At 40.3% G+C, this 21,834-nt stretch overlaps 1 protein-coding gene across 6 annotated transcripts in view; it reads right to left on the bottom strand.

The window, feature by feature from the left end:
* The window catches only part of DIAPH2 (diaphanous related formin 2), an 869,427-nt gene that overhangs the window by 623,533 nt on the left and 224,060 nt on the right, over positions 1-21,834 (bottom strand). For all 6 annotated transcript variants that reach the window (XM_054038969.1, XM_054038972.1, XM_054038973.1 and 3 more), the window contains 4 exons: positions 20,345-20,463; positions 16,414-16,478; positions 13,010-13,114; positions 4,305-4,592 (listed from right to left, as the gene is read on the bottom strand). In XM_054038969.1, the coding sequence (XP_053894944.1) occupies positions 4,305-4,592; positions 13,010-13,114; positions 16,414-16,478; positions 20,345-20,463 (577 nt within the window). The remainder of the gene's footprint in view (positions 1-4,304; positions 4,593-13,009; positions 13,115-16,413; positions 16,479-20,344; positions 20,464-21,834) is intronic.

The following is a 21,834-nucleotide window of genomic DNA, read 5'->3' as shown; positions in this document are numbered from 1 at the left end:
CAGTTCTCTATGACAGACTATCAAGCACTGACACTGTCACTACTTTGGCATCAGCAACAGGAATTATTGCTTTTATTTCATATAGCTGAGATGAAGCAGGAGAAAACTATATTGCTTGGCCCCAGTGACATCACTGTCAGTTATGAGCAATAATCTGAATTTCAAATACTTTTCTCTAAATATTACCCAAAAGTGGAGTTCATACTGCAATTGTCTGTCCAGTAAAACAAACAGTGGTAATCACACAATAACACACAAGATTACAATGCATTTTTTATTAGCACAAGGAGTAACCATTTGGGGGAACAAAGGCATCAGGATTTCTAAATTAAATGTAATTTAAGATTAAATGTATTTTAGATTACCAGATGCAGGCTACAATACTTTGATTCAACTCATTTTTGTGTCTATCACAAGTTTAATTAAAACAATCATGTGAGGGAAAGTCAAGAAGTCTAATGACAGCACAGCATGTAAAGGATAGGATTCAAGTACTAAACTTCATTCTGAATTTCCTGGAATGAGAGCATTGCTAAATTAGTGAGTTCCTGGGAAGATTTGAAGTGTTGCATAACTCTCTCTAATAACCTCATATAGCCCCTCCCCCCCCGAAATTATAAGGACTCGCAAGTAAAATATGACAAGACAACACCTGGATGATTTGGCACTCTGTAAATAGAGGGAATAGATCTATCTGCAACAGTTATATTAGCTACTTCAATACAGAAGCTTAAAAGGGAAGAATAAAGTGGTAAATAAGAAGAATCCAGAAAGCACCTTCTTGTAGTAAAGATGGGAATGATCACAACCATTTATACTCTCACACAGACATTAATTTATTTAAACATAAAAGTATAGAAGGGATGAGAAAAGGGAACACTGTAAGAAAGCCCCAAATGTATTTCAAGATAGTCACTGAGTAACAAAAACAAAATTGAAAAGAATGCTTAACTTTTTATTTGGAGCTTGATTCTTTTTAAATATTTTAGTTTAAAGGTCAGTTTTTTAAACTCTGCTTTTTTTTTTTTTTTTAATTTTGTATATGCTACATATATTTCAGAATTATTTTTAACAGCTCCATGCATTCTATGTCTTCTGGCAAAACACTGAGGATGGTAAATAATATAAACTTATTATCATGGTAAATTATATAAATTCATAATATATATATTTCCACTCCGAGGTTTTAAAGTACTGTATAGCTATATCAGCCTACTGGACGTTTTTGTTTTTTTAAACCTTAATGGAACTTGCCACAGAACTGAAAGTATCACAATGATCTGCAAATGAGAACATAGCGTTATAATGGGCCCAATTTGGTCCTCCTTCCAGAAGAAGGAAGTAATGTCATTTCACAACATCCCAGACTTCCAGTGGAGTGAAAGTTAATTTTACTTTGTAGTCTGAAACATTCTTGAGATCACGCATTCAACCGATTAACTCATGTGTGGAGATAGGGGTTCCAGGCTAGTTTTGCTCCGAGGGGCAGTAGACAAATACGTCAGGAGGGTCCTAATTCAGGAAGGTTTTGAAAAAACATGGACTACTGCCATTTCACATATTAAGAAATGAGGCATTTGGATTAAGTAACTAGATCATGTTCACAGAGGAAATCTCTGGCAGAAATTAGCCAAGATCTCTTTAGTCCCAGTCAAGTGCTATAACCCCAAGACCACCTATATAGTATAGGCGTGTAACTGCAGATGTTTTCCCACTGTATCTCACCACACAGAGGAAGCAATTTGAGAGCTGGGTTAGAGATGTGACTATTTGTCTCCCCATCACTTACGTGTGACTGGGAATACGTCCAGAAAGGAACACTTTTGGTTATCCACTGATGTGTTCTATTTTGGGGCTGCTTTTGTAGACTGATAGATTTGTGACAGTAGGCCACTGTTACGTATCATACTTGCATATTGCTATTGAACTATTTAGTAAAGAACATTACTGTCCAGTTAAAACTGTCCTTGTAATCTTCTTCACCCTCCAACAGTCGGTTCTGACAACCCAGGTCCCACTGTGCACTGCTGACTATACTGTCACAGCTTATAGTATCTTTCATGTGCTAAAACACTGTCTGCTCTCATTTAAATGAATGGTATTGTTAAGTAGAAAAGGGGCATGCACTGCCCACACCTAATCCATTTTAATGTCTGCAGAGTCTTCGGCACTTTCTTCTAGATGGGGCATGATGGCCTGACTCTAGAGATCAGCACTGACTATGCAATTGCTTTTACTCCCAAAAACCAACTGAGAAGTAATTTAGAGGGCATGCATAAATTCTACTATTTGGTTTTTTATTATATATATGGAGATATACCTATCTCATAGAACTGGAAGGGACCCTGAAAGGTCACTGAGTCCAGCCCCCTGCTCTCACTAGCAGGACCAAGTACTGACTTTATCCTGGATCTCTAAGTGGCCCCCTCAAGGACTGAACTCACAACCCTGGGTTTAGCAGGCCAATGCTCAAACCACTGAGCTATCCCTCCCTCAATTCTTATTTGCTCTTCATGATTATACTTATAATGAAGGCAAGTTACATCTCTACGTTATTAGGTACTGATTTAATGTGTAGATAAAATGAACAAGTTGTTCTTGCATGTTCCACCATCCAAATAACAAAATATAAAAGATTTTATTTATCTAAACATAACTATATCTAAAATTGAAGTGATTTGTATTATACTTAAGGCCCTACTTAATTTGCGATATCGCAGAAACTGCAGATCCCACAATAGTGGGCTTCCATTGCAATTTTGGTGGCCCCACACACAATAAAGAACAGATGTTTTCTAACACTGTGGCTTTTACAACAAATTTGATAGATTTTGCAATTGCCAGAAAGGTAAACATATTTTTTAGAGAAATGTTTTATCTTTCACAGTGACAGATATGGGGCAAGTGTTGTTAAAGGGTGTTCTGTGCAATTGACCAGAGGCAACACAAACAAAAGTTATGCAAATCAAATTTTAGCCAAGTATTCCACCACATTCACAACGGGTGGCACAAACACATAAGCAATCTAAAAATAGAATATAACTCTGTTAATTTTCTTTAACCACACATACCTTAACAATGCATAATAAAACCACAGAGCATGCATGAAGTTTCCACTTAAATGACAAGAAGTTGATTTTAAAATTATACTGTCACAGGGTGACTTGCCACTTTAGGAGAGATGGGGCTTAATTAGTTAGCTTAACTTAATTAGTTAGCTGCTTCCCAGCCTGAGGTAGCAGGACTAAGGAGGTTCAGGTGATAGATTAATGGACATCCGGACCTTACAAAAGGACTGAATGAGATCCATCTGGAGCAAGAACCCATAGGGACTGTACAGGCTCCTGTGGAAAGCCCCAAAACAGGGCTCTGTACCAGAGCAGGGAAAGACAAAGCATAGATCCAGCAAGGGGCTGAGAACGGTAAGTCAGGGGAACAAGCCTGAGGGCCAAGTGCTCTATATCAGAGCAGGAAAAAGGACTCTCAAAGTAGCTCAGTAAGGGGCTGGGAACAGGTCCCAGAGGACAGGCTGAACAGAAGCCTTGAAGAGCAGAAGAATGTTTTTGTTTGTTTGTGACATTTTACTTGGAGTTTTGCTACCCCAAAAGAGGTTTAGAACCTAGCCAGAGGACTAAACCACAGTGCCAGCACAGGCTGGTGTCTGGAAAACTGAGGAGAGCAACCTGAGGAAGGGAAACGGAGGTAGTGAAGGCCAGCTCCACAGCACACAACCAATGGGGGGTGGGGGTGAAGAACAGGATGCCACTACAGGGCAGCTACACCCCATGACAGATTCACTGAAGTGAGATTGTTTAAAAATCCTGTCCTTGAGTTAGAAAATAATGGAAATATAAGCTTGTATACATCATTGACACAAAAAATATTAAAGGGTGTTTCTTCTAATATTAAAGGTTGTTTCTTCTAAATTTCAAAAAAAAATCTCAAGCAAACTTTTTAAAAAGATGAATGGATGAAGATCTAAAGCTACTTATGCTGTGAGATTATTGAAGGACAACCTTGGAAAACAGCACACAGCCAAAGCAAGCAAGTATTTTGACTATCATCTGAAGAAGGGGAGGATTAACCCGCAATGTGCTGGAGCTACAATCCACTTGATCCAAACTGCATCGTCCCCAAACCATGCCTCCCAGATAGCCTCCCTTGGTCACAGCATGAACAGATGGAATTCTCAGAGGGTTTGTTGTGATTTTTGTTTGTTTGTTTGTATTGTCTCCACAAATTTCACCCTCTTTTCTCTCAAAGACCGTTTTCCCCTCCCAATAAGGAGAAAAATACTTAGGTACCTTTGACCAATTGATTCTCTTCATAGAGACCTCAGGTTTATACTTTTTCTTTTCCTTCATTCCATAAGGCAGGGATGCTGGAGCTCCTGGAGGAGGAGGTATGCCCCCGAGAGGCGGTGGTAATGGAGGGCCACCAAAAAGAGGCGGTGGTGGAGGTACACCTCCTCCAGGCAAAGGAGGTGGAGGTGGAGGTGGAGGTAGGATTCCACCAGGTAATGGAGGTGGTGGCGGTGGAGGTGATGAAGGAGGAGCCCCTGATGTAGGCTGACCAGCTGAAAGTAATGGACTCTGAAATTTAAGCAGGATGAAGTTATTTTTTTTTTTTTAATTGCAAAAAATCTTTGATAAATAACTTAAACTGACCAGGCTATTTCTATGTCATATCTATCTCTACTTCAGGGTAACAATAAACACAGCATTTCTCGGATATCTACAAGTACTCAGAAAAAACTGTTTTTAAAACCTACCGTATTTATAACAAGTAACTTTTACAATTTGTACTTTAACGTATAAGCATTTCCCGGCCCTACTAATGTCTAAGATGACCATATTTTCTCCCTATACTTAGCAGTGTTTTGCCTGAATCATTGGCAAATAATGACAGTAATTGGCTTCTGCTATATCAATAAAAATGCTAGGTTACCTACCTTAATAAACAGTTGCTGCATATTACACCACTACAGATTGCTTGCAGTGAAATAGTCCTAGTAGCTAACATTTAAATGAGTATCTTACCATCTTCACTATCCTCATGATTACATAAATATCCCCCCCCACGCCCAAATCAGATCATCTAGGCATTCTAGGATGCCAAATAAACAAAAATCAACATTAATACTTACTAACACTAACCAGGTAGGGGGAGAGTTTCAAAAACAAAGGATACTCAGGCACCACATTCCCATTTAAAATGTGCCTCTTAATCCAACACTTCTCTTAGGCAAGTTTCCCCCACTCCCCTCCCATTTTGCATTTGTCCAGGATCAGATAGCAAGTCACTAGGAGTGTCAGACTTAGAATTCAGAAACACATGGTTACCAACAGATCACTATTTACCAACTTTTTCATAGTGGGTATAACTTTGGGATATTAAGAGAAATTGTTTAAAAGGAGGGGATCCCAATTGACAGTAGGGGAAAATAATGAAATGCAGTTCTTGAAATGAATTAAACTTTAAAGCCTCCAATAAGAAAACGATTGAAGAAATTTGTTATATGCCATCACCATCCGCTGAATACCAATGGAAGCAGTAAAGAAACAAAGATGAAAACTAAACACTCATTTGACATATATCCAGTAGGATTAAGAGGGTGGCCCTCTCCTCCAAGCCTGGAAACTAGGGTATATAAACTGTGCTCAGGAGAGTTCACAGAATCATAGAACTGGAAGGGACCTCAAGAGGTTATCTAGTCCAGTCCCCTGCACTCAAGGCAACAAGAAGATGAAGAATCAAAAGTGTGACCAACGCTCAGACCAGAGGAAAGCACTTGCCCCCATCCCAGGGTTAAGAGGATAACAAGAAGTGCTGAGATTTCATTTCAGAGGTATTTCCCCTTCTTTACTGTAAGCAACCGCGGGTTATCTTGCTAAGTTTACACTTTCTAGTGAGATGTCAAGTATTTTAACAGTCTAAACATCTGCAAGTGATTAGTGTATCCACTCAGATAATTTTAAAATGTTAGTAATCCAGGAAGTACTAAAATTCTGATTAATAAATTATCAGTAATGTAATGTTTTCATCTGATCTAGCATGTTTCAAGGTGCAAGCAAAGTTTTATCTTGTCCTCTGGTTTTTAAGCACTGCATAAAATATTTCTGTGCAACACTGATGATGACAGTTGATTCTCCTGAAACCTAAAGTCTAATATGTCAATATTTGGAAAGCCATGTATACATGCAATAAATTGACATGATAGAAAAAAAATGTACTCTGGATTATCAGCACCTGAGTGAGACCCTTATCTCAAACCATTTGCTGTAATCAAGATTTGATGTGGCAATTTGTGAGGAAGGTCTATGGCTGATGAATGAAATCTGTGTAATACTATGCTTTAGCATGAAATCCTCTCTCTGCAACTTGACTTATAGCAAATATACTACTTTTATGGTTCCCTGGACATAATAAATCAAGTTATGACACATACTAATACAAGAATAAAAGTACGTATACTTTCATTCTGACAAGATGATATATGTGCTGTGTATGAATATATTGTAATAAGTATTTTCCTTCAGAGGAGACTTAGCACACAGATTTTGACCACTTTCCATGATTAAAGGTCCCACGACACTTGTGTAAAGAAAGAGATGTTCAACCAATTATGTTGCCCAAATTCAATTTGGGTAATTACATTCTGCTTTCCAAAATTCCACTCTGAAGTTACAAATGGAAAAACATGTTCCAATGTATAAAACATGCCTTTGGGGTACAGAAATGGATCCATAACATTTCTGCAGAACCAAGCCTAGGTATATTAAGTTTAAATGACTCAATCATCCGTTTAGTAAATAAAAGGAATTAATCCAGATTATAACTAAATATAAACTAATATCCAGCAAACAGTAAAAATGTTATCTTAATGACATACAAAATATAGTCAGTGAAAACCTCAAATTACTGTATAGCAGAATATTAGTACAGACTAACAGCATCAATTTTACCTAAAAGTTGTTGGCCCAACTAGTCAGACCGCATCTAATTCCAGAGATGATATACAGTTGAACTAAAGTAACAGTTACTCATAGCTCAGGGAGTGACTGAATTTAGTTTTATACCACAGTGAGTTTACAATCTCAAACAAGAAGCACCCTCAAGATGTCATTTAAGGCTGATTAAGTACAGGGAATCCACAAAGAATACGCTTACCAGATATAAAAATTTTATTAAAGCTAATGTTAAAAAATATTACATAGTACATAGGTTGGGGAAAGTGTGTCTGTATATCTGGGGATAGTGCTTAGATTATCCACAAATACAAAATTAGTTTTTTAAATGTTATATGCTACATAGAGTATATAATCAGCAATAACCCAAATTTAGGTGAACGGATACACTTAAGTATCCAGTTTAGATACAGTTTAGAAATTAGAATCCGAATACAGGGGTACATCACTCATGAAACGTTGTACAGAGATTTGGTTGTGGAAAGCAAAATAGATCAATGGGTGGAGATTGTCCCTCAGTAATTTGAGAATTAGATTGGTTGTCCATTTAGAAAATACAATCCATGAGGAAAGTATTTATTACTTTCCTGACTGCGCTTCTCATCGGCACTCTAGCTCATCCCTCCTGGTATTGTCGATGTCCAGTGATGTGTTCTATATGGATGTCCCTCCATCACCTGATGGCATCTGACACCATGAGTTGCCGCATCAGCCGAGTGTAGCGTTGACTGATTCCACATTCTCTCAGCACTCGCTTGTTACTGGGATCTCATGCACAAAAGGCTCTGACGATCAGTGCATGTGTCTGGACCTGGTAACCCTTAGTTCTCAAGGTTTCGTTCAGAGGGGCATATTTCTCTACCTTTCGAGTTCCGGCATCATCGAGCTCCGGCCGGGGTCCTGTTCTTGAACGGCACTGTGACGTCCACCATGATGATCTTCTTCCGGTCCTCGTTGGTGAGGATGATGTCTGGTCGCAGTTGGCTGTCAGTTCTGGGAATTGAGGAATTCACGGCGACCTTCCCTATGGGTGGTGGGATAGCTCTGATCAGGCAATCTTGGATGGTGTTGTGTCGCAGCTGCCAAGCTCTCGAATGGGGCTTGCAGCTACACAAGATGTGGGGTAGCATCTCGTTGGCATAGCCGCACTTCCTGCATCACTTATTCCGACTCCCATGGTGGACGGCTCCTTTCAGTGGGATGCACTTGAGCCGGGGGAAAGTTGGCAAATCGGGGGAAGCTGCCCCCGGGGAGGAAGTGGTTGCTGGCGTCCCACTTGCACATCACCTTGAATGCCTTGCCCTGGTCCGACTTCCATTTCAGGTTTTCCACGTATTGGCAGTGGAGGATATCCTTCAGGGTCCTCTCCAGCATGGGTCTAGCTCTCAGAGTAATGATAGCATGATCTGTATTCTTCACCTGTGGTACCAGGAAACCCAGATCTTGGTGTTCTTCGCACCAAGTCCAGTGGCAACCGATATGCTTCTCCAGTCATCATGTAGCATTGCGGGCACAAGTCCAGAGCAAAGCAAAGTCTCCCTGTCTCTTCCAATTTCATCTTCCAGTGAGCCGCTCAGGTAGGTGGCGACATCTTGGCTGGAGGAGGTCCTGGCGATTCACTTCTTGACAGCATCCTGCAGAGCACTCTCCGCAAGGTTCCTCACCATCAGAAGGCGTGAGTGATGATGGCAATGTCGCACAGATCACCCATTCGAGGGATGTTGATGCCGCCTTGCCTGTGTGAGATGTACACCAGTTCATTGCTGGCCCTCTGGGGAAGAAACATCCACTTCTTCACCAGCTGCCGGATGGTGCTCTCTGCCTTGTTCAGGAGGTACCTTCGCCACGGCAGATCCCCTCAGGACGAATGAGATACGGGGAATCAGGAAGGTGTTCAAGGCACTGACTTTCTGCCATGGTGCCAGTAGGGAGAAGTCGATCCTGGCCACATCTCATAGGATCTCCGTGATGGTATCCTCAGGTGTCTGCTGGACGTGGAAAACCGTTGGTGTACGAAGACGTTGGTATGCTTGCCTGTCCTCGAGGAAGATGATGGGTTCAGCCTGGATCTGAGAAGACGTTGTCTGGATTGAATCCCTTCTTCTGCCATCGATATGCAGGGATTCATAATTCCTGGCATTGAAGCGGAGTCCCAGTTGACAGCCTGACTGGTGATGGCAAGCATTTGCTGGAGACTCTTGGGGTTGTCTGAGATCAGGACCAGACCATCTGCATAGGCCAGGATATTCAATCTGTTGTCATATAGCTTGAAACCACCTAGACTGCTGGAGATCACGCGAATGAGCGGCTCCACGGCTAAGTTGAAAACGATGGGGCTCAGGGGACAGTCTTGCTACATGCCGCTACCGATAGGAATTTTGGGCGTCTCTCCTTCCATAGAGCAGATGGTGCTGGTGCAGCCTTCATACTGTTCCCAGATCAGTTGGAGAAAGTTTTCAGGCATCCCAAACTCTCGCAGCGTGGCAAAAATGTGCTGGTGAGTCATCAATCCAAAAGCATTAGCCAAGTCAAGCCATGCTATGGCACACTGCCGCCGTGCCCTCCTGGCCATGTGGATGGCAGTCTGGAGGACAAAGTTGTGTTCGTAGCAGCCTTCACATGATATGAAGCCTTTCTGGATGGAGCTGATGGCTCCTCCATTCACCGACCAGTCTGTGATCCTAGCCGTGAGGCAGCTGACATACAGTTTGTACATGGTGGAACAGAGAGAGATAGGTCTCCAGTTGTTGGGGTCGTCTTGCTCGCCTTTCTTGTTAGATGAGCACCATCATAGACTTCTTCCAGGAGCTGGGAGTATGGTGGAACTGTTTCCATTTGTTGAAAATGGCAGTTAGTACCACATAACCGGGGGCTCATTTTTTCAGGAAGTTGTAGTGAATGCCATCTTTTCCCAGGGCTGTATTTTTGGTCTTTGTAAGTCTGGCCTCTGCTGCCCATGATATAAAGTCTTGTTCCAGGTCCTCTGCACAGTCAACCTGGGGTAGGGAATAAAGGCACTCTGGACACTGAGCATCATTCTGAGCTACATAGACAAACACCCCTTTGAAGTACGAGAATAGTCTCTCGGATGGGATTGCGCAGTAGGGTGAGGGCCCATCAAGGATCTCGCTCATAGCCTTGGGGCGGTTTGACCGGTAGAGCTTCTGAAACCTGGATGCTGCTGCTGGGTTGTAGTGACGCCTGATGTTCCTTCTCCTGGCTTCCTTCATGTTGTTGTGGTTCTGTCTGGATGCAGGAGCTATGTGCGCAGTCGGTGTGTTCTCCTGAGTTCCCTTGCTCCCAGATACGATTTCTGCAGACAGATCTTTAGTGAGTCTGTCTACAAGGAGGTCAAAGTCCTCAAAGGAGACTGTCTTCGCCAACTCCTCCATCCAAGTGGCTTGCCATGGTGTGGCAGCACTCACCAGGGGCTGCTGCTGTTCTGGCTGCTCAATCTCCACAGGCTCGGGCTGGAAAACTGCTGTGGGATTAGCCTACTGCCTTTTTCCCTCCCGGTGTTCGGCCGGATCTTCTGTAATGAGGGCAGTGTCTTCCCTTACCAATTTTAGGGCAGCACTGGTCCTTTTAGGAAGGACAGTTTTAGAGGCAGCAGTACTGTCCCTTTTAGGGATGCGGTCTTGCTTGGGAGAGTCCTTCTGTGGATGTGTTCTGCCTGGGGGGACCTTGGTGGAGTGGGAGACATTCCGGGGTTACCTGTGGGGGGCAGGGTGGCGCTGAGCCTTCTGACGATGGCATTGTGAGGGACATACTGCGAGGAAGCACTAAGCCATCTAGACGGGGAGTTGCCTTGCATAAGCTGCGAGGGAGCGCTGATCCTACTCTTGGCAGGGTCCAGCTTAGGGATTTTTGAGGCAGCGCTTACTCTTTCAATGGTAGTATCCAGGTGGGTGGTCCCAGGGGCAGGAAGTCCTTTCCTCGGTAGATGGTTGGACCAGCTTTTCATGCTGTGGCTCTGGGGGAGTTGGTTGGGATGCAGTATGGAGTTGGTTGGGATGAGAGTGTTTGGGGAGTTGGAAGCCGGAGCATGTTGTGTTTCTGCTTTCGGAGCAGAGATGGGGTGGCGGAAACAGACTGGTAGAGTTGGACTCTTCCAATTCGAGATGTCCTTTGCAGGTGATTTGATGAGACTTACATTTCTTCTGCGTCTTGAAAGGCAGGTCGCAGAGGGCACACCGGAAGGCGATCCGCTTGCTATGGATTTTCTTGAGGTGTCTGATGAGTCTGCCAATGTACTGGAATCCTCAGACCGGATAGCAGAAGGGGCAAAGGAGTACGTCCGTAGGGAGGGGATACTGGAGATAGATGCAATCGTTCTCTTTTTCGTCTCCCTCTGTTGGATGGGCTTCAGTCGTATCAGCGGATTCGCTAGATCATTCTCATTGCTCTGGGAGAGTAGTATGGAGAGGTTAGGTTGGACAGACATCTAGTGAGATGTTGAGGTCCCACTGTGGGGTTTATGAGGGGAGGCTCGTTTCACCAGTTGGCGTACTTTCCAGCATAGCAGGACAACGACCAGCATAAGGATCCTGAGCAATGCAGGAAGTGGAAGAAGTTCTCTGTCTAGCATCCTTCTCCTGAAGAGCAGGCAAGATGTTTGTCCTGGCTGTGGTGTCCCAGAAGGCCGTCCTCGAGGTGCAAGATCTCCCTGCAGCAGAATCTCCACGAGTTTTCTTCAAGGAGGTTCTGCTTTTCCAATCGATGCTGCTCATCTGCGATGTCCTGGAAGCGCTGAGGGTCTTCTTAGAGGGTATTCCTGATGGGCATTCCGTGGAGCAGCAGCAGTCCGAGAAGCAGCTGAAGGTTTCTGTGGAATCAGCAATGGAGCGATCGTCTTCTCAATCTGCCCTGGAGTCTCTGAATGCAGCACAAAGATTTTCTTTTGAAGCAGCAGCAGTAGAATCCATCTTCAAAGCGGTATTCTTCCTCAGGCAAGTCATGTCTTCTAGAAGGTGCAGTTTCTGCCTCAGTAATTAAACTGATAACAACAGCTACTACGCTTGATCTTAACCATAAATAAAATATATTGCAATATAAACTGATCAAACAGCCACCGTGATTAGTTTGTGTATATCTGTTTTTTGTTTTAATTTTCTGATCCAACAGGAAGGTTTGCTTGACATTATGTCCCATGGAAAAGTGTGCTTATTCACTCACGGGTGGTGGTGGGGGATTTTAGCTAGAATCTACATTTTAGCACTTACAAAATAGTTTTATCATAGACTATTCATACATCTGACAACCATGAAATGTGAGATTTCAGAACCATGGTAGGAACTTCTGTAAAATATACTTTAAATTTTATATTAAATTATTTTAAATAATTAAAATTAGTGACTTTTTTTGGCTATAATTGGAAGAAAAACAATTGTCACGAGTTCAAACTTCTCAAAACCTCATGACATTTTAGCCTCAATAAGCAAGCCAGCTATGACAGGCTTGTCATACACTTACATTTGAGAAAATATATTATTTCCATTAATCTTGCCAACATGCTCAGAGACCATCTGATTGCCCTATCTGGGGTCGGGAAGGAATTTTCACCTCGGTCAGATTAGCAGAGACCCTGGGGCTTTTTTTGCCTTCCTCTACAGCATGGGGCACAGATCACCTGCAGGTTTAAACAAATGTAAATGGTGGATTCTCTGTAACTTAAAATCTTAAAACTTGATTTGAGGACTTCAGTAACTCAGCTGGTGTTTGTAGTTCTATTACAGGAGTGGGTGGCTGAGGTTCCGTGGTCTGCAACGTGCAGGGGGTCAGACTACATGATCACAATGGTCCCTCCTGGCCTTAAAGTCTCAGTCTATCCTGCATGCTCTTGTAGAACCAACTCATACACATTTGTCAAGTAACACCCTGTGTACTCTACTTTTAAAATCAATCTGAATTATTTAAAAGAAATTTTCAAATTGTCACCAGACACAATGCTCTTGGTGATAATTTTTCTTTCATTCCAACGATATAATTTTCTACTGTGGAACTCACCGTGACATGACAAAGTCTATATCTCACTTCATTACCTGGGTTCGTAGCTGTTGGATTTCTGTTTCAAGCTCTTTGATCTTCTCCTCTCGTTTCTGAAGTTCAGCCTGTGCCTCTTGTCGAGCCGTGAATTCTTCATCAAACTGCAATGATTACCACCATAAAATCATTCATCCATCTATGCTCACACTAAATACTGCAGTTTAAGGCTTTAAACAATAGGGTGAGTAAAGCAATAGAAGCATTTGTGGCTCATATTGCATGACCGATTGGAAAACTACAGAAAACACAATTCTTCTGGTCACTAAGAATTCACAACAATGTGTATAGATCCAGCTACACCACAAATTGTTGTAAACTTGCAGAAAAGCTTTTTTCCCCCAGCACTTTCCAAGCTGTAACCTTTTAAACACCTTTTGACCACTTTCATTTCCTCTGAAATGACATGAAGCTGAAATAGTAAAAGTAACTTGAGTATTCTGGAATGTCTGGAGGATTCTCAGTGACTTGAAGTCTTTAAATCATGATTTGGGGACTTCAACAGCTGAGTCAAGGGAGAGAATTCTTCCAGGAGTGGGTGGGTCAGCTTTTGTGGCCCACATCATGCGGGAGGTCAGACTAGATGATCATAATGGTCCCTTCTGACCTTAGAGTCTATGAGTCATAACAAACCATATTAAATATGGCCTATGAATGACCAGTTGCAATGGCCTATGGATAACCAATTCTAGTTATGAATGGGTGTAACAATTCTAAGGGGGACTTTTACATTCCAAGAAGTTTTTGTTTTGCTTTTTAAAAAAAAAAGAAAAAAAAAAGCAATCTGACTGGAATAAGCTTTTGTTCTCAGATAGATTCTAGGAACATTATGTTGTGTATTATTAAGTTACTGCAAGGTGCACTTTAATTTGCCCCACACCAGAAACAAAACACGTTCTCGATTAGAATTAAAGTAATATATTTGAAGATAAGTATAGTCTCTCATTGTTGAAGATTAACAATATTGCTTCAAACTGCAATCACTGCTGCAGATGGCATAGTTTAAAAGGAGTGACTTGCAGTTCTATACTTTTATATTTACAACACTTAAAACTCATTGACAGAAGTAAATGATGTAGAGCTGCATGTATGTTAGAAGAGTTGGATTCTCAAGATAAATAAATTAAGTAAGATCTACATCCTGGGAGATTTTGAGGATATCTGAATACAGAGAAACAAGAAATGGAGATCTTCAATACATTCTTCCATGTCTAATCTGACGGATGAGGCCACTTTGCAGATTTGCAACTATATCCAAGCATTGGCACACTCTTGCTGAATATACAGTTAATATATAGTGAAGATACGGGTCTGCAGCTCATGATGTAATGTTTTCCCCAAATTTAATAAAGGTCATGTTCCAGATAGACATGATTTTTGGCCCCTACATGCCAGGAAGCAAGCAAAGCCCAGTCTGAAATATTACCATTTCCTAAATTTGGTACTGAAACTATTTCTACTCTAATGGAAATTTTTATTTTGGCTTCCTTTAGTTAACTTTTTAAAATGATTATCAAAATCCCTTAGGAGGAATTCTGTAAAGCTTTTTCCTTCAAAAATAAGAACGGAAAGACATAGCTCAGGAAAACATTCTACGACTCTCAAATAGTAGTAAAGCAACGCTGTGCACAGACAAGCATCCAAAGCATTTGTTACTTCGAGGGTTCCGACACCAACAGTGCTGTGTTTAACTCTGTGCTTAAGTAATATTAAGAGCACTGACAAGTGAATGAGAAGATCCATCACTCCACTTCCGTTTTAAGTTCATGTGTCCAATACATTCTAGAATATGTTGCATTTCAAATTAGGAGGATTCTGAAGCCAGGTCCACCAATCAATGTTGCTCTGGCCTATTTTATGTCCAGCAGTTAGTGTTTTCCTCACAGGACCCAGAAAGACACGATTGCTGGAAATTTTATAGGGCAATCAGTGTTTGATATAAGTGAAGTAACTTTTGAGTTACTAAAAGGATACTCTGAAAGTGGAATGTCATGTGGCAAAACTCTGAGAATGCAAAATTACTAAAAGGACGACTAAATTTTCTAAAGACAACCAACCAACCCAAGTGGAATGCTTCACATGGAAATAATTTTAAGGCCCGACAATCTACTCCTAATAATGAAAAGAAGGGCAAAATCATTTCTATTAGGTCTTTTTTTTATAACTTAATTGACATCTTTAGAAATATATTAAATCACAAAGATTAACATTTAAGAAATACTTGTTCTGAGATAGCAATGTAAGAATGCTTTTAGGTTTGAATTGGAGTGCTCTCCTGACTATTTACTACCACTGAAGGAACGTAGGCATTTTGTTGCCATTATGAAGATATGTTCTGACCACCCATAGAGTCAATAACAGTAAAGGATCCTAAGCTATACTTCGGTTTCCTATTGAAACTGATTTAACTTTACCTTGCTGAAGTAGAAAGATATGGATCTAGACAGCCTTAAGAGAGAGCAATGAATTAAAGTGCTAGACTTTGCCTGTAATTAACTGTCTCTTCCTGTATTCTAAAGACAGTTAATTACAGGAAAACCTGAAAAAATTATCTGAATTTAGTCCAGCTCATGTTCATCTGAGAGGTTCATTCTCCAGAAAGAACATCATTGTACTTAATTCAGAAAGAATCATAGAATATCAGGGTTGGAAGGGACCTCAGGAGGTCATCCAGTCCAACTCCCTGCTCAAAGCAGGACCAATCCCAGGCAAATTTTTAGCCCTGATCCCTAAATGGCCCACTCAAGGATTGAACTCACAACCCTGGGTTTAGCAGGCCAATGCTCAAACCACTGAGCTATCCCTGCCTCCCTCCCCCACGGGAAAGTGAAAAGAGAGAAAACAACTTCAGCTAATCACAGTCTAACTTTCATGAGAAATAAGATTGAAAGTTCCATCATTTCCTTTACACCAAGGGAACTTAAACACCTCTCAAAATTCCAAGGAACCTTCTAGTGCTTAAACAAGTGAAAGCAGAAGGAAATAAAGCAATCTTTTCCACTACTTATATCAAAGTACAGTATATATTACATATTTGAAATAAACAAAACATGCTGAACAACTCAATTGCCCATCTCTATTCTTTCTGTATACACAGATAATATACTTGACAACACCCCCAAGAAAAAACAAGTATAGGATAAGCTCTACAATACGTGAGATTTTTTTTTCCTATTGTTGTCTGAAGCTAATGTACACTAGCAGCTAAGAACAGTAGACTTGATGTATCAAATCACTTCTGCAGTAAGGATACAAATTATGTAGTAATGCTGCCAAATATTGATCACAACAGCAAATCAGTTTCTCTATCTAAGCCGAAAGGTGGGGAAAGGTTTTTGATGCATGTTTTAATCAGAGATTTCCAGTAGTCTATATCTTAAATCATAATGATTTATGATCTTACCTTTTTGGAAAATTCTGCTGCTTTTTGTTCACTTTCTTCTACTTTTGCTTTGTCCACACATGCATCTAAAAGGACAAATTACCAAGACAAAATTGGGTAAGACAGTAAGCACTACTAAGTAATAAACAAATACACATTTTCAAAGTACAATGAATTGCTACGGAACCAAATTCCAGCGTTTCACCTCTGCATTTTTAGACTTCCAGAGGACTAAATCTTTCTTGAACCCTTCCTCCTTTCCCTATGTCTCTTGAATAGACACATAGCAATAAAATTTCTTAGAAATCTGATTTTAATCCTATATGTTTTGCCTGTTGCTCAGAAAAGCGCATTTACTTTCCAATAATTACTTAAGTTGTAACATTCTCATGCGAAGTACAGCAGTCTTTAACACACTAGATTTTATATGAGGTAATTTTTGCCCTTCTCATTTTCATTTGATTTTAAATGTAAATCAGTATGGAAATTCGCCCCTTTAATCAAGTTTTCTACATTAGTACAGCCATCCCTTTCTGCAGTTAGGCTGGAGAACGCCCCTTTAACATATTGAGAACACTCCTTTAACATATGAAAGTTATATATGTTATGTTATTTTAAGTAAAGATTACCTTGAAGGCTTTTAAAAGCAAATTAGAACATATATTTTTATGATTAATTCCTAGCTGTTACAGAATATTTTTCAGTAGATCTCAAACCGCTGTACAAAGCAAATCACCATCATTATCCCCATTTTACAGACACAGAAGCTGAGGCACAGGGAGGTGAAGTGACTTGCCTATAGTCCTGATCCAGTGCCATATCCACTAGGCCCACTGCCTACCTCCATTATGGCTTAATGTTAATTTCCAATTAAATCTTTCCCTTTGTTGAGTGAGTTGATGTTTGTTTAAAAAAAACAAAATCACTCAAACTTCCTTATTTTCTAGTATTAGAACGGAGAATTATTTCTCAAATTAAGATATGGTACAACAGAAAAAAAAATCCTCCTCTCCCCCGCTACACAACACTGGTAAATAAACTCCCAAAATATGAGAGCTTCTTAAAAGTCAATACTCTTTAATTACATGACTGAGGAACCAAAGTTCTCAGATTTGTGAATAGTCTAATTGCTTCAGGTTTGAAAACGAAAGTTTGATTTCTAATTCACTAGGTCAACAGAAAAAAAAATCAATTAAGTGCATTAGCTACCCTGAATAGATTTTAAAACTACAAGAAATACAACAGGAAAACTGTCACCTTTGATTATTTTTCTGTAAAGTACCTAGCACTCATTTGCCAGCTCAACTTATTGATAAATGGAGCAAAACTATTTCAGAGTTACAAGAAAATTTATTTAGGTTGTGACTCTATAGATGATCACAGTGGGAAGAGAGCAAATTTTTAATTAGCTTCCTACACCTCATGTCTAGCCTCTTAAATATTTAAGATTACAGGTTATCATTTCCATTCAGATTAATTTCTAGCATCTGTTGATGTTAAGAGTGAGGAAATATTGGCTCCCCATGGGTCACAGGTTCTCCACTGCACAATGACAAAAAGGAAGAGCAGCAACTCTGTTGCATTCTCCTGTATGGACCCAGACAATGTATTCTGTTTCCACAACATGCAGTTCAGGTTCCATGTCCTTTGGAGGACATGGGAGGAGGTAAAACAAGGGTTTTGGTTTCTGAGAACCAGTAAATTTCTGCACAGTAATCTGCTCTAACAGCACTTCTGACAACCCAGCAATAGGGTGCAGGCGCTAGGAAACTGACATTGGTAGCATAGTAAGAAGAAAATAGAGCAGTCAGGTGGAAGGGAGTTGTTCACAGTTCTGCTCAAAGACAACACCTCCATCACCTTCTTCACTGCACATCACCATTCTCAAAATGAGAGGACTAACTTTGAAAGTGTTAACTATATTTTTTAATGTATGTTTTCCCCTCCTGTGCATTTTTCACCACAGAATAGTAGCACATGAATCCAGGGCTCCACTTTGCTTGAAGTACTGGAGACGTTACTCACTTTATGAGAACTCCAGTTACTACTAGAGTTCTTCAAGAAGTGTGTCCCTGTGGATGCTCCACCTCAGGTACACCTGTGTCCTGCTCCTTTGATCGAGATTTTTGGTAGTGCCCAGTCAGCCCAAGCATGTGCTCCACATATCCTCATGCCCCACACCAAGGCTAAATGGGGCTGTGCACACAAACTGCCCTCAGTTCTTTCTCTACAGCTAAGTCCCCCCAGGGACATCCTGATGCAGAGGGGAAGAAGGGTAGGTAATGGAGCACCCACAGGGAGACATCTTGAAGAACTCCATTTACAAGATGGGTAATCTCTTCTCCTTCTTTGAATAGCGCCCCTGTAAATGTGCCATTCCAGGTGACTCTGAAGCACTACCCCCGCAAGGAGGTGGGAGGTTCAGACCAGAGTCCAGTACACAGGAGAGAGAACTAGACTGCCTACAGCAGAATCTGATCTTGCTGCTGGCACCAAGGCATAATGATTAGAGAAAATATTGACAGAGGACCAACTTATCATTCTACCAATGTCTGCAATTGGTACATCCTTAAGTAAAGCTATAGATGTAGATACTGCTCTTGTGGAATGTCACTGTCACTGTATCACTGTCAAAGGGGGTAGAGAACATGAGTTGCTCCCTCATGCTGAAGCGTGTAGGGAGCATATGCAAGCCAAATGTGCACTGCTACCAAAAATCTCTGATCAAGGGCACAGGCGCATCTGAAGTGAAGCACCCACAGTGACACTACTCAAAGAACAAATTCCATTATTATGGCAGATACCTGAAGTATGATTAGGCCCATTTGCTGGTATAACCAACTTAAAAACTTCATATGGGGCACATGAACAACATTCCCTTACGTATAAATTTCAACTCCACTAATGATTTGATCATCTAAAATCTGAAGTTTGGGACTATCCTTACATGATATAACAAAAGTGTGTTCATTTTTATGCTAATGTGAACAATGCAACTCAAATGTGATCAGTTGAAGACTATCATAACTAGCCTGGGGAGGATTAGATTTTTATTGGTAAAGTTGATTTCACCATACACACACATATTCTAGCCTATTCCGTATCCAGCTCCTGTCCCCCATGCCAAACTCCTCACCCTCCTTCATTCTAGTCGGGCTAGTTCCTTTACCTCCATTCCACCTGGGTGTCACCAGGTGGTTATGGAGAATGCAGGGGAGACACGTCCCACACATCCCTGCAATCAAGTCAGTCTCTCTAGACCAATAAATATTTAACTAGTTATTGATACTAAGTGGAACAGTATCAATTTGGGGTATGCATCCCAGAATAGCTATTAGCCCAGTGGTTAGGGCATTCACTTGGGATTTGGTAAACCCAGATTCAAGTCCCTGCTCCCAATCAGGAAGAATAAGGACATAAAAGTGAGTCTCCCACATCCAGGTGAGTGTCCTAACAATTGGACTACTAGCTATTCAGGGGTGGTCTCTATCCCTCTCCTGGTGGTTGTTGTTTTTTTTCCTCCTTCTCTTTTTCTGTGAAAACTGTTGAAAAATCTTGATTTCTTACTGATGCAGAATGAAAACAAATACCAAAACCTCAAAAGTTTTCACAAAACAGATTTTCTATTTTCTAGCCAGTTCTAATTATAATCTAGGTGGCGCTTTGACCATTGCTCTCAATAAAACAATCTAACTTTCCAGGCATATCTGCCTCAACAGTCTATGCAATATATTTTCACTATAAAATGTGTTGCTGTTCTAGAAGAATATGATTACAAGCTATACAATGGAGCTCTCAACTTCTAGAAAATTTGAGTTCATTCCCAAAGCCACATATTAAAAGTTACAGAGTTCTGTTTTTGGAGTATGAAGACAACACTTACCTTTAAAAATATTTATTTTTCTAAAATACAAAGAAACCAAAGAAGACAAGTTACTTCAGTTTTACATACCAATAAGGTGGGTAAAGTCTACATCCAATCTTCCTCTACATTTAAAATCTGGGTCCATACCACTGCAGTGCAGTACTATCTGTGAAATGCATTCTTCAATTATCTTGTAATACTGAGTTCTGATGATAGAAAAATACACATCAATGTATTTTTAATATAATGGAAACAAGGCATATAATTTATGGAACAGAGAAAAAAGGTTAATTATAACTTCTAATACCTGAATTATAAAGTTGTCAGAAGAAAAAACTGGGGAAAAAAAGGCCTTGTGTGTACATTGTCTATTAAATTGCTATTGTCATTCTCATAAAGAGATGTATGAAATAAAAATCCAAAGTTTAGATCTCTGAAAAATGAAGTAATATTTTTAAACCCAACATGGCAGTTCACATGGTCCATGTTCTAGTTTCATTTCTATCTCCTGGATCTCTGTTCAGATTCTTGTTTTGCAGTTGGTATCTCACTTTCTTCACACTTTGGAAAATAAAATGATAGGGACCCTATTTTGTCCTTCCCACCTCCTTCATAACCACTTAATTGGCAACAAACAGCACTACACACACACACACACACACACACACTTCTTATTTCTAACATTTCTAAATACCAATCTAAAAATGTTGTCAGCTACCAAATATGAAAAGAGATTGGGTATTAAGTCATTTTATGGGGTTAAGCCCTCTTACATTTTTAAACTACTTTAATTCCTTAAAGAAGCCTAAGATATGATGTCACGTTAAGGAGCTAAAAACAAACAAATCATTTGAAATCCACTCATAATTTAAGTGACTCCAAATGAACGATGGAACTATATACCGACTCAATCTGTAGCAGCTGTGCAAGAACACATTTTTTTCAGACTGATAAAAATACAAGGTCAAAAGAGAAGTTAAATTTAAAAAGATTTTCAGGATTTATGTTTGGACATTACCTTTTTAGAACTTGTATTTTTGAATCCAAGAAAACGGATATGTGATTTCTGACCAATGCTCTTTTATTTTTTAAAATTGTTTTTTAATGTAAGTTTACACAAGATTTAAAAAAAAAAATGGAGTTTGGCTCCCTAAATCCATGTTTAGGCAACCAAAACAACTGACCAGTCTACAGGTACTCTGAAGCACCTGGCATTGGCCATTGTTAGGAGACAGGATACTGGGCAAGAGAAACCTTTGGTCTGACCCTGTATGTACATTCTTATGTTCTCAACTCTCACTGTGTACGTCTTATTTCCTTAGCTTAGTGTGAGTTGTTTCAATATGACACCAGCTGAATGTGGAGATTTGCAATATTTCACTTCTCTTCCCTAATCCATATACCATATGTAAGAGTGACTGCATCTTTACTAGTGGATTTTCTAAATTCTATTTGGAGAACAGACTTACTTCTTAACTCTCCCATTATGTTTCAATTATTAGCTTTAATTTATTTTTTTCTTGTAACCATGTATTTATGAGCCATATGTTTTTAAAAAAGCATTTTAACTTAAACTT

The sequence above is a fragment of the Malaclemys terrapin genome, chromosome 9, assembly GCF_027887155.1.
Source record: "Malaclemys terrapin pileata isolate rMalTer1 chromosome 9, rMalTer1.hap1, whole genome shotgun sequence".
NCBI classification, from domain to species: Eukaryota; Metazoa; Chordata; order Testudines; family Emydidae; genus Malaclemys; species Malaclemys terrapin.
This window is presented reverse-complemented; position numbering and strand designations above follow the sequence as displayed.